General features: G+C 41.2%; 1 protein-coding gene across 4 annotated transcripts in view; it reads left to right on the top strand.

Annotated features, from left to right (window-relative positions):
* Window positions 1-12,816, top strand: part of FAM180A (family with sequence similarity 180 member A) — a 76,742-nt gene extending 63,926 nt beyond the window's left edge. For all 4 annotated transcript variants that reach the window (XM_072923528.1, XM_072923530.1, XM_072923529.1 and 1 more), the window contains 2 exons: window positions 9,543-9,643; window positions 9,943-12,816. In XM_072923528.1, the coding sequence (XP_072779629.1) occupies window positions 9,543-9,643; window positions 9,943-10,284 (443 nt within the window). In that variant the 3' untranslated portion in view covers window positions 10,285-12,816. The remainder of the gene's footprint in view (window positions 1-9,542; window positions 9,644-9,942) is intronic.
* The last annotated feature ends 1,398 nt before the right edge of the window (window positions 12,817-14,214 follow it).

Raw genomic sequence — 14,214 nt, 5'->3', positions numbered from 1 at the left:
ACAGCTGTCAGCATTTTGTGCCTTTCAGGTCTCTCTCCTCAGGAAACAGGATATTTGGGTTATTCTGTTGGTTGTAAGATTTCTGTAACCCTGACTGTACTGTTCTTGTCTCCTCTGTGATGCCAAGTGTGTCTTTCACAGCCCAGGGCTCTCTGTGGCCTGGCTGCCAGCAGAGCAGCAGCACAGGGCTGGTGGTGCCAGCTCAGGTCATCTGAGGATCTCACGCACAGTGTCCAGCAGCCTTTAACAATTTGCAGCATTCCAAATTTTAGCAAGACTTTCTGTTTTTAGTGGTGAATCCAGTTGTACATCAGTCTCAGCTTTATTTCAGCAGATCTTGAAACCTGAAAGATCTCAAAATAGACAGGTTTTAGGAAAGTTTGGAATAACATTGAAGATTGGACAAATATCAGCTTTCTAAAATGGAAATCCCGTATGCATGTTTGTGAAATGGGGGATGCAGCTATAAACCCAACCCATTTTACATTTATCCTTTATATTTCTATGCTGTGTTTATGGCAATATCACAAAGACTGTCTTGGCCCAACACCACATCTGCACACATTGAAATCCACTGATTAGTTTTAGTGGAGGATTATAGTTGAGCTTCACTAATATTTTAATATTATTTCCACAGAGATGCAGACATTAGAATAACAGGGCCCAGACATGCACACAGGTGTGTTCTTGACAGAATAGATGTCTTCTCGTGCTGATCCTCACCTCTCCAGGAGAAACATGTGTTTGCCCTGACTCTCACCAGGGATACAGCCCAGCCTTCCGTCCTTCGTGCCCTGCTTATGTAACAAAAAGAACCCAGTATCCCTATTCTTTTTGTTCTCTGGGCAAGGCTGTTTTATACTCTTCCTCATCCAGCACATATTCATGTCATTAAGAAAACCCCAGCAGGTGCACTGACATTTGGAGCTCAGTGAACAGCTGGAAAGGCAGCTGGGGTTTCCCTGCTTTTGAAGAGTGAGTGAAATCCCAGAGCAGAGGAAGCAGAAAACTGGTATTTATATATTCACTTCCTAACAATTTATTTCAATTTGGATGGGGATCTGAAGAAAAAGGGAAGACATTTCTGGTTGTTTCTAATTGAAGTGAGAAGAAATGGTCAATCTAATCTGTATTCCTGGCCAGTTCTGAGCTGTGAGATTCATACTTGAATCAGTGAGGATGAGGACTACCTTGTTATTTCATGTATGTGAGCAGTTCATACGTGAATAAAATAATAATAGTTGGCAATCAGATCAGAGACTGCTCCTAGACCCACTGTCAGACAGTTGAATTTATTTGCCAGTTGAAGCCATTCACAGATGATTTAAGTGAATAATTCCAGCCAGTCCCTGGCATTTCTGAGCTGTGGTTCAAACTGGACCTATGACTCTTTTCTCTTCATCCAATCTGGGGAAAAAAATTAAATATTCTTTCTGCCAGTTGAATTTCTCCTGTTTAAGGCTTAGTGGGGTGGAAGCATAGAAGGGGAAGAAGTGTTTGGCAGCTGATGGTCCTGCAGCCAACCCTCACCTCTAGCAGGAGCAATGACTACCCTTGTTGAGGTGGCCATCATCAACAACAAAAAAGGATCTTATCCATCTGGTGGTTAGATCAAGTGTATGAAGGCATGAAGAAGGGCTTCTGCTTTTCCTTCCAGGGCTGATTTCCATCCTTAGGTCAACTGAGGACTTGAATCATCACCAGCTACACCAAGAACAGTGAGAGCACAACTGCACTGGGAGTTTCTTACATGTAGAAATGCTGCTGGCATAGCAGATGTGTTGTGAAGTGAGACACTTAAAAACTACCGCTGTTTTTTTTTGTTTGCTTTCCCCCTTCATTCACGACCAGGCAGATCCCTGGCTTAGCTGCCTGTGTGGCCACACAAGGCAGTGCCAGCACCAAGGGCAGGAGGAGGGAGCACCAGGCAGGAGCTGCCCCTTGCAGCTACAGCTCCATTAGGTCAGGCTCAGCAAAACCCGGCCAAGCTGCCACCTCTGCCTGCCAAGACACAAAGGAGACCCAGCCATTCTTAGCTACCGAGTGAATACCTTTTCTGTGAGCCCAGTGACTCGGCTCTGAGGAAATACATACCTGGGAGGTGGTGCAAGGCTTGAGCTCCCCCGCTTTGGGCTCTGTGATGTTGATATAAAAAAGCCAGAGGACTGGTGAGAGGGATTTGGCGTTGAAAGGCTTTCCTTCCAGAGCAGCAATAGCACCATGCAGGCAGCTCTTGGAGCTGCTGTGGTTCTGTCTTTTCCTGTGAAGCAGAGCTCTGATTCCCTTTGTTCTCTCTCCATTGCTCCACAGCAGAGGCAGCTGCTTCATTCTGCTCCTTGGGTGCTTCCCCACAGCTCAGCACCAAACACAAACACCCTGCTGTATTCCTTCCTTTCTTCCTCCCTCCCTCCCTTCTCTGCTGCCTCCTGGGAGAAATGGAAGTAAATTGGATCATCATTGTAGCCCTTCACCTGTTCATTTGTAGGAAACTATTTCAAATGTGTTTAATTAAGACTGCTTGGTATCTTTTCCCTTGGATCAGAACCATTGTGAGCAACACAGACAGGGATGGAGAGGTGGCTGGGCAAGGAAGACAGGAATATAAAGTCCTGGCCCATTTCCCAACTCTGTCTGAAATTAACTGTGTTACCACAATTATTTATTGCCTGTGAGTTAAACCTGTGGAGCAGGGTTGATATTTCTTTCCTTTATTGCTGCCCTTCACTTATACATTTTTTGCCATAGTCTGTGCCCAGTTTGTGCTAATATAGCAGCAAACTGAAGGATCAGAAAACAATATATTTCACTTCTTCTTTCCTTCAGTTTCTCTGGGTGCATTTTTTCTCTTCACACCTTCTGCAGCAACTTTACTCCAGCATAATAAAGGCTTCTCCTGGCTGACTGGAATGTCTTCTTATGGGCATAAATAATTCCAGCTGCGGACCCCTCCTTATCGCACCAAGGGAAGAATAAATAACACAGTATACATTGCTTCAGCCTGGGGACAGGTGAAAATGCTGCATAATGGAAATTCCATATGAGGGAATAAATTCTCAGACCATTTTAGTTCCTTGGTACTCGTGATATCTTTGAAACCATTTCACTTAAGTCATAAATGTAAATATCCTCCACCTCTCACAAACACAGGCTCAGCCAAACTATTTTCTTCTCTAGCAATATCCATTTCTGCAGGCATAATGGTTTTTTTGTCTTTCTAATACACCTTTACATTTCTTACTTGTGCCAAGTAGCTAGACAGGCTATTACCACTCTAGGTTTTTTTGGTTTTTTTGTATGGGAATTCTGTTGCACATTAATCTAATCTCACACATCTCATGTCATTTATGAAGGGCAGAAGTTTTATGTAGGAATGGGTTCTGTTTTATGCAACTGAGACACCATTTCAGAATGTATTTGTTTCTTTAAAAGGAGATAAATTAGTAAAATCTAAATTTGTAAAAAACTGATAATGTGTTGCACTATGGAATTAAATATAATCTGCTATTAATTTTAAGTGTTTTAAAGTTTGTTGTTTTTTTTTTTTCCTAAGAACAGTATTGCCTGTTGCCAGCTTTTTTAGGGAGATCTACTTTCTACACTCTTATTAACAAAACTTTTCAAGACAAAGCTTTTCTTCCTCTTTAACCATTTATTTTCTTAATAACTAAATATAATGCTAATGTCTATCCTCACTTTTAGTCAACAGTTATGAATTAAGTTTAACCTTGGCGCTAGGATAGCAAGGATATGAACTGAGGGCAAAAAGAGGCACATTCTTTTGGTAGCTGCTTTTAAACATGAGCTAATTCATGCTGTTTTGTAATTAAAATATTTTCTCCATCTCACTGCTGTGTTCGCCTAAGGGCCATTGAGATTTAATCCCCCAATGATGCAGATTTAAATATATCAAAGTTGGAATGTAAAAGTCTTTGCATTGCACTTGTTGTCATAGAAGCTACTTATGTCAATAACTGCAAATCCAGACATAAGTTTCAGATTCTAAACTGTAGCACTGCAGCTTTTTTTTTTTTTTTTTTCTTGTCTTTCTAGGATTTTGTATGTGTTTCCCTTATTTAAATTCCCCTTATTCTTTCTCCAAATCCCCAGTCTGTCAATTTCTCCTGCACTGGGACAAAGTGTACAATGATTTCTAATATAGTAGTTTCGATACAGAAAAGCAAGAAGTCAGGGAGTGCAGCCAAAGCTCATATTCTGCCCTGGCAACACCTGCAGGCCCAGGACAATGCCAACACTTTGCAGATTGTGAAGATGCATCCTTCTGGAGATGAACCAAATACAAGACAAGGATTAAAATGCATAAAAACCACATTGATCCTTTAATAATCCTGCCCTTTTTGTGATTTACATTACCACTTACCACATTACCACATTACATTGCCTGACACAGGTTAACTTCCCCCCTACCCTGGTGTAAGTGAAGCTTTTGGCACCACTGCAGAATGGTAAAGGGTACCATTTTTAACATATTTTCAGGGGCATTTCCCTGTTAGCCCGAGGCAGCAAATAGGGAATAGTGAATTGTTATTCAAACAATGAAGCAACTCAGCATGGACCCACCAAAGTGTCATTAGACAGAAATAAAATTCTTTATGTATAAAAGATATTTCTGGTCTTTGTGCAAGCCCTCAGAAGTAAGGTTATCAAAGAGAAATATGAAACAAAATCTTTTTTCAAGTGTATGCAAACTTTGACACTCATGTCCTCTTCTCTTCTGCTCAGCCTGGTCAAGGAGAGTTCAAACCTATGCTTCCCACACACAGTTACAGAATCATCCAGAAAGAACAGGCCAGGCTGGGAGGGACCACCGTGGATCACCTGGTCCCACCTCTCTGCTCAAGCAGGGTTAGTCCCAGAGTCTGTGTTCAGACAATTCTTAAATGTCTCCAGTGCAGGAGATTCCACAACCCCTCTGGACAATCTGCTCCAGTGTGCAGTCGCCCACACAGTAAAGAATCCTCTTGTGAGCATTTCAGGCATTTGCCCTAAAATCCAAAACAACAGCTTCTATGAACTGCCCAGCAGTCTCTGCAACAAAATAAATTCAGTCATTTTTTACATTAATTAAAATGGCTAATGTATCTGCCTATACAATCACTTTATGGACAGTGCTAAGTTTGTTTTCTTTGGCAAAATCTTGAATCCATCTTGAAGAATCAAATCCTTCTTGTTCCTCTGCTCCTTCTGTCCTTCATGGAAAGTGTCCTTCTGAAGCTATGAGATAACACTTTTCCATGCCTCTGATGACAATCAAAATCATTCCTTCTGAGTCATAACCCCAGTTAAACTGTTCATGCCCAAGAGCACCAGGGAGCTGTACTTGCTTTGGAGCAACTGTCTGCACCGGTCCCAAATCGTGCTTCATACCTTTTCATAGGGGACGAAAAGGGCATTGATGGTGCACAAATAACTGAGAACTTCAGCAGCTATGCTCTGTGCTTATTGAGCAAACACATCACAGGAAGCAACTGGGAAATAATGAACAGATGCATGAACTGGAAAGCAAAACTAAACATCTGTGCCCTCACCAATCAAACTGCAGGGAAAACCTGGGAGAGGATCACAAATATTTACTACACGGCTAATGAAGTGCAGAAGATTCTGGCAGAATCTATTAAGAGAAATGAAAACATCTTTAAAATTAGGCTATTGTCAGCCTCAAATGTGATATTAAGGTTAAGCCATAAAGAGGAATCTAAGTGGTCAGAAGCAGGTTAATGAGTTGGCAAACGTGCCTTTTTTTTTTAAGAGCCTGGGTAGTCCTGAAGGAGAGTGGAATTGAGTCAACAGAGCTGTAGGAGGCTGGATGGGCTCATTTTCCTGCAGCAAAAGGAAAATGGAGATTTCTGTGCCAATTTTGAAGGGCACTTTTAAGCACCCTTAGCAGGAGATGTGTGGGCTGGCTGCTGTCTCCAGGCAGAGGCAGTGATGTGCTCCAGGCACAGGATGAGGCCAGGCAGGGAGGCTTGGAGGGGCTGGCTGTGCTCAGATACACAGCTCTTTCTATCCACCTCCAGCCCTGAGCCCTGAGCAGGCAGCAAGGCAGAACTCCCAAGGCCCCTCTGAAGGAGGGACTTGGAAGAGGATGGAAGTTATATATTGATGTATAATGGAAAATATTTTCAGTAAGGATAATGCAAAGCTTATTTTCCCTAACTTGTCTCCACAAACCATAAGTTTTTTGTTATGTGATTGACCAGCCCTTAGGACAGAAGCACCCATATCTACATTGGAGATGTCTTAACACATTTGTAAGATAAATAAAAACAATAAATCAATTGGAGACTCTCCACTAACTTCAGAGATCACTAGGCTGGGCTTTCTCTGTCAATACTAATTGGGGTCTCTGCTGCTTAGATGTTCATGGCTACTGCCATTGAAATGAATTGGCTGCAACACCAACATAAAATCATGCACATCACTCTGCACCCCCAGTTGTTTGAGAGCTTTATAGAGAAATCCCTTGGGACAGAAATTAGTAAAGAGTTCTAAACTCTCCTAGTGCTCTTTGATGTCCCCAGAGAACTCATGTCAGAGATGGAAGTAAATGCAGGAAGAAGTAAAAGTCAGCAAAAACCTTCAAGTGGAATTTGCAATCATTAAATGCAGAAACTGACTGGAAATCTTTCGTATTTCAGCTTTTGTATTTAACTGACACATGTGTTAAGTCAGTACAATGAAAATCAGAGTGCTTGCTCCAAGTGTTTATACAGACTTGGAGGGACTCGTGAATTCATGGAGAGGACTGTGGAGGGAGTGATGGTGGAAGGATTTGACTACTGAGCAGGAAGAAAGAGAAAGGGAAGGACTGAATAAAATGCAGATCAGGAAAATCTGATAACCATGACAAATACAAACGAGCTCTGAAAGACTTTCTAAGTAGAGTCTCTAAGAACTATAACAAACTTTAATATGTTTTGGGAACAAGATAATGAGATGAGGGAGTCAGTGCTACAGAGGCTGGCATGCTTCTGATACACATAAAAATCCTTCTCACGACAGAGTAGCCCAAGCCCTTGTCCCTTTGAATCTCCTAACAAACCCTTCTTCTTTCTGGCGTTTTACCTGTGACTCAGCAAGCGGGCTTGCACTGAATCAACAGCATGGCATTCATTTTATGTGTCAGCCTTTTGCTGAGGCTTTTCTGGGCGAGTGGTGATGGGCTGGAGCTGGTGGCTCCCAGCTCAGCCCCACAGTGGGAATCTCTGCTCGGATTGAAGCTTAAAAGCAATCAGTGTGATGACAAGAAACATGACAGCACTGAAGCAAGGTGCCACAGACACTTTTCCCATGGCTCAGGGGATATTTTAAATAAACCATCTGCATATGTAGAGGTGTTCCATGCTCTGATGTTGTTTTCACCAAAAAGGCATTGAAAAGCTAAAAGAGATAAAAATGAATAGTCATCATTATGGCTTGGATTTCTGCCAGCTGCTAAGTAATTAGAGTTTTAATTGCCTGGTAATAAAAGTTTTAATTACTCAGTAATTAGTTCTTGAAGTTTCAAGTGCTTCACATGCACTCAGTTACCCCTTGGTTTCAAGACCAAAAAATGGAGTAGCTCCAGTGTGCCTCAGCAAAGCTCTGAGCAAGAGAGGGAAACATCAGGGATGGAACAGCTATGCCTGAAACCCATCCCAGCTACTCTAACTACAGCATAGTTATTGCAATTCAACAAGATATTTCACTTATTTCCTAGCTAAATTAAGGCCAAAATAGACTTTGTTTCATCAAGTATGAATTGCTTCATACCTAACATTATTGTGATTCATTTTCCATATAAAGGTCCTGAGGCTCTGGTGTCTCTCTTCTTGCTTTACTAGAATTTAAATAGCATTAATAAGCCAAACTAGAACAAAGTCAACAGTTGCCAATGGTGCAGGAAGAAGACTGAATTTAGGGTACAGAGTCTGGAAGAAACTGCATATTTACGATCTGCTTGGGTAACCCCAAAGAGGCAAATTGTCTGATGAACCATGTAGTCAGAGGGCTGGGATAATTTTTCCATAAAATAATTACAGTTGCTCGAGCCTTTTTTTTTTTAATGCCCAGAAGAGAGAGTTTTAAATGATCTTCAGGTTTTTTTTACAGGCAGTGTGTGAAATCCATCACAAGAACTTTGGCAAAACTAGACAGAATTGATTTAGTACAAATGTTTCATGGGAAAAAAAATCTGGTAGAGGAAGGGTGGGTTGAAACCTTCCAGTAATTCAAAGTAAGCTTTCTATTACATGTTACTCTTCTAAGCATGTTCTATTACATGTTACTCATAACTCTAAAAATTCTTAATTTTGACAGGAAATCATAATGACATGGAATTTTTGATAGGGAATCATAATGCCTATTGAAATTTGGGGGATTTGTTGCCTTTTTTTCTTAGACTGGTTTCCAAATTTATCTATTGGCAAACAGAATTAAAGTTGAGAAGTGAAGTTTATGGGACACATACCAACAGTCACATAAACACAAATTTAAAATAAAAACCCTTTCTATTCCTGAATATTAGGAAAAATCCAACAAATTCAAATTATGCTTACCCAAACATCAAAATCAAAATAATATACAGATAATAATTTACAAATAAAACACTAAACAGAGTTTTTTTCCTTCTGCTCTGAAAGTAATTTAGACTTTTTAACAGTACATGGATGGTTTGTAACCTGGGTAATAACTCAAAGCATTTAGGTCTTCTCTGAAGCAGCATCAGATGTTTTTTACACCCTGGACTGTCCAGGTCACTGATTCCACAAATGCTCTCCTTCACTGGGGTGCTGAGTTCAGGGACTGTACATATGTTTCCTGTCTCATTTCCCTGAGACTGCATCTGTAGTACACTTCACAGTGGTGAACAGATACCTGATGGTAGCAGGCTCTGATTTTTCCAGTTATTGCACTGCAAAGTATTAAAGTCACGCTAAGCTGGGATTCACCTCACTGGATGTAGCTGCCTTGTCTAAGCTGGTAACAGGCTCAGTGAAGAGGCACAGACATCTGGGTGAGTCACTCCTTCCAAGTGTAAATGCCCAGGACAGATGAGCTGATTACTCTGGTGGATCTGTCTCTAATAAATAAGGAGAGATCAACTTTTAGACAATTGAAACCAGGAGAAATATAGACTCTCAGAAGCATGACAGTAGAAGAATGGACCAAAAAAAGAGTAGGTTTTGTTGAGTATCAGTACTGATTTCCCCTTTCAGATGCAGGAAAAGGACCTGTATTTCAGACAATGTTAATGCTGCAATTATCATTATTCCTTCCACCTCTGAGGGTGCAGCTCACAGTCCCGGGCTTGGATAACAAAGCACCCCATGTTAGGCACCATATGGGCCCAGCTAACCTCTATCCCTGGTAGATCAGGGTGAAAGCAACCCCTGTCACACATTTCATTTACAGTGAAAGGCCAGATTGTACAGTAAGACTTTGCAAGAGGCAGTTCTTTACTTGACTCTCCTATTGAAAACTGCTGATTCCTGTCAGTGTTTGGCACCTTCTGGAACCTCTCTTTTCCCATTGCTATTTTCCAGCTGTGCTTTTCCCAGCTGCTCAGCGATTCAAGAGGTCCTCAGCCGCCTTCCTCAACCCAGTGTTACAAAATTCGCTGGAAGATGTGGTCCTGCTTTATGAGGTGCAGTATACGGTACCTTAAACCTTAACTAAGACTGGGGGTACTGCCCATACTGGGGTTATCCATTATCTGGCTTTGTGTCACTTTCATTCATCCCAGCAGTAAACCCGTGGCTGTGTGATAGTTCACCAGAAAAGTGGGAACAGATAGAGACTTTCTGGTCTTCCCCACCTCCAGACAGTGCAACTGTCTACATGTGGCAAAAATTAAAGACCCAAGGACATGTTGTTAATTCACATGTACTGTCCAGAGTCTCTTGGAGAAAATAAATAGCTTTCTGTGTTCTGATTTTGTACCAGTTTCTTTTAGCTGAGCTTGACATCGACAAAGGTCAGAGGATCTCCATCAAAGATGAGGAGCTGGCTTCCCTGAGGAAGGCTGCTGAGTTTGACACCATCTGCAATGAGATTATCCCCAAGAGCATCACAGAGATCCGCAGGTTGAGCAGCAGACTGTCTTCCTACCCGAGGGTCCTCAAGAAGGAAGACTTTGAAAGGACAGTGCTGACCATGGTCTACACGGCCTACAGGGCTGCTCAGTCCCAGGGGCACCAGAAAGACACTTGGGCTGAATCCTTTGTCAATCTCTACAAAGCCCTGAAGAATGACTTGATGCTCTCATACAACAAACAGCCCTCATAATGGAAGGGGAGCAGCGGCTCAGCCGCCTGCTCTGGTTGGTGAAGGACACAGTAGCACAACCACCACTTTATTCTGTAAAGAGTTTAATAGCCTGCTTCGTGAAAGATTGTTCGTTTTCTGGCTCCCTCTTGTGGAGTCTGCTTTCTAGTCCCATGCTAAATGGTGAAAAACGTCTTCAGTCCTGAGAATTCGATTTTTTGTGCTGGCTCGGAGGCACGCTCTGTGACAGGAAAAGAAGGGAGTTTGTTGCACACCCAGGCAGACCCTTGTTTGAGGCAAACCCTTGACTCATCCTTTGGGTTCCTATAAACAATACATAAATATAGTGTGCTTATGCTCGCATGCTGATGTGCAAGTGCTGGAGAGTGCTGCTTTCCCAGCTGGGGAAACAAGCTTATGTTTGGCTGGCCAGTAAGAGAATATGACAGAGATGAAGGCCCACTGTAAAAGGAAGAGGTTTCATAATGTCAGCCTTCAGATATTATGCCACATATTATTCATTCCAAATGTTCTCATAAATAAGCACTCTGATTCACTTCATTGGGCTGAGCCAGTGTTTAATTGCAATAACATTTGCAGAAGACAAAGGGCATTGTGAAGACCAGCAGCAAACAATGCCTGTGAACGTATTCCCTGCTTCCTGGACTGTCCCAAACAGTCTGCAAATAATCTTTCATTATATGCACATGAATTTGCTTCTGTTGCTTGTTTTTTTGAAAGGAACATGTATTTGTCCTCAGTGGAATCCAAGGCAAGACAAAAGCCCTATTTAATTTAAAAATGACATGTTTTTTTCCTGGTTCTATCACTTGAATGTAGGTCTTCTAAACCTATGCTCCAGAATCCCACTGAGGCAAGGGAGGAACATGCATTAAAACATACCTGGTGCTGAATTTGGCACTGTGGCTCTTTTTTTTTTTTTTTGTTTTGAACAGTAAATTGTATAATCATTTCAGTATCAGTGTGTGTGTGTGTGTGTCTGTGTGTGTGTGTGTATCTGTAATCCTGCATGTGTGTGCACATGAGTGCTGAGTACGTAGAAGAATCCCAAATTGTTCAGTCAGTGAACAATTGCATCTGACCACTTGGCAGAAAAAGCCATTTACCAATTCAGTGGTGCGAATTGTGAATTTGGGAGCAGCAAAGGAAAAACTGTAGAAATACTGCAACCAATTATAATGAACTCCCCCCACAAAAAAATGAACAGAAAATAGACTGATAAAAGAGATCTATTTTGTCAGAAGGATGACTAGCTATAAAAATCCAGACTCTGCTAAATCAAACTACCAAATGTTTGTGCACAAGAGATACAAACTCTGATTTTCTATTAATATTAGAGTGCTTCTGTTTCCAGACTATGGGAAAATAAGTGAACATTTATTTCATCTTTCCTATCATCATTCTCTATTTTATTATTGCATAATATATTAAGGATGCAAGTCCAAATCACAAACCCCCAACACTAAAACAGACCTAAGGATTCCAGCCCAAGTTCTGAATCATGTTTAACTACTTTTGCATCACTTGAGCAAAAGGAATTAATTCTTCTGTGTCCCTTAAAAGGGGCACTTCAAGGATTGGAGCTGAAAAAATCCACCCAGAAGCACAGTGCAAGCAGTCAGAGCACTGGGTTTGGCAAACACCTGTGGCAATGTGGAAGCAGAGCAGCCTTGGGGCAGTCTGGCCATGGCATTAGCAGCTGGACAAAGGGCTTATAAAAGACACAGTCAGTCTTGTTTCCCCCAGGAGTTTCTGGATTTGTGTGAACAAGTGTGCAGGTTCATTTAGACACACAAATGTGTAGGCACAATTTTATACCTGAAGAATTTTGTTGGCCATCTTCAAAGCCTGTCTGGCAGATGGGAAAGGAAGCTGCAAACCTTAGGCACAAAAGTGTATGCTACAAATATCTCTGCTTGCACACACAGAGCTCATTACCCCCAAAGCAGTTTTATTTTCCTGCCCACATGCCCTTTGAGCCCTCAGCTTTAACACTCATGATATGCTTATGATTTCTTCTCTGCCATGCTTTATCAACACATGAAGGAGAAATGCCACAGAGTGCAGCACTCTTTCCAGCTCTGCTTCTTGGCTCCCTGAAACACCACTTGCTGGAAGAACCTGGAACCAGGCCTATTCAAAAATGCCTCTTAGCCAGCTACTCCAATTCTGCAAAAATAGCAAGAAAGAGATCTAGAGCAAAAATTAATTGCTAGCAGTCACCAATCAGAGAAATACCTCCCAGCCATGCTCCTCACTCCACAACAAGACTGCCCAGCAGAGTTTACTAATCATAAAATATCCCATTAAAAAGAATTACAGATAGTTTTTAATAGCTTATAATTCCCTATGATATACATACCATACTTACAAATTGGTAACCGAAACATTTATTTCCTCAACAGAAAATAAAGGTTTAATTTTACTGTGTGTAATGTAAGAAAAAGATTTATTCCTTGGGAAAGTGCTTGGACTGCCCAGGTTAATTTAAGAGAGACTCTCAATGTAATAATAAAAAAATTCTATATAAAAGTCCTTGCCTTTGCATTGTATTGATTTCAGCAGTAGATTTATTATTTTGTGACTTCAGCTTGAGTAATTGCTTATCTCAGACTGTGAAACTCTTCATGGGAGCAACGGTACTGGAGAGAAGAGGGAACAGCCCTTCCCTCTGAAGGAGATAATAAACAGAAATGAGAGTGCCTCCTTTTTCCAGAGTTCAGGTGGAAAGGAGCACTCTGTTTTCAGGGAAGTTCTTTAGGCTTAGGGCATTTCCCTGCCTCAGTATTGCTTAAGGTGCAGGTCTAGGTTGCCTTCTCCCTATCTCAGATTTTGTCTTATCACTTTGGACTGAATCTTCTTTATGGGCAGTTGTTATCTCACAGGTTAGAAAACCATTGCCCTAAATGGCATATTTTATCCACCCTTTAATCTTATGTGTCATAAAAATATGAAATAAGATTATATTTTCCTATTCAAAATAAAAAAAAATTCATTTAATGAACATTTTAGACTTTTTTTATTATTTACTTTGTTTCTCTGAAACTATTTTAAAAAAGTAATCCTGAGCTGTATTGGCCAACCCAAAATCTTCATATTAACTATAGCTTTTCTTCCAGATCTAGTTGTTAAATTTAACTGAAAGGTCTCAAGGTTCTGTTGCTTGATGGAAGTTTTAAGGTTTATAAATCTAAGATACAAATAATTAATACATCTAATACAATACAATTAATTTAAAGAACTCACCCTGCACATCCAACTCCTCTGCAAGTCTGCATTTGCCAGGTTTCCAGGACTCAGGGTCACAGAGGCATCACAGTCCAACCTGGGGAGTTCAGTTTGTCGCTGACTAGAAGAGGGTGGGCAGGGGACGGGCAAGCAAGTTTGGAGGGCATGGAAAATCCCAGATGTGTTATTCCCATGAGATACAGAACAAATATACATTTTTCTGTCTACAGATGGTGCATGGAACCAGCCACTGGGTTCAGTCCTAAATCTCCAGTGCTTTCTGCCCCACAAAAAAGCATTAATAACAGAAGAGTTGGAGAAATGCTTTTTCCCCTAGAAGACAAGAGTAGAAAGTCTAAGACTTCTCAATTTGATTTGGAACTCTATGGTTACTCAAGGCACACAAGTCAGTACAGAAATCAGCCCATGCCTTCTGAATTAGTGACATTCAAGGGTCATGATGGAAGAAACACAAAGACAAAAGATACTGTTTAGAAAACAACAATTATTTATTTATCATCAGTACAGGGACCTTGAAACAATAACAAACTGTTCAGCTGCCTAAAAAAGGTCTTTTTATATGTTTGTGGGAATGTCAGAAGGCTGTTGATTTTCTCAAATGTTCTGACTGAGTTTGGGACAATGGGTGGAGCAACTTCTACCTTCTGCAGTCCTCATTGGTGAATTAGAGCTGCCTGTAGC

The sequence above is a fragment of the Taeniopygia guttata genome, chromosome 1A (genome assembly GCF_048771995.1).
Source record: "Taeniopygia guttata chromosome 1A, bTaeGut7.mat, whole genome shotgun sequence".
NCBI lineage: Eukaryota > Metazoa > Chordata > Aves > Passeriformes > Estrildidae > Taeniopygia > Taeniopygia guttata.
This window is presented reverse-complemented; position numbering and strand designations above follow the sequence as displayed.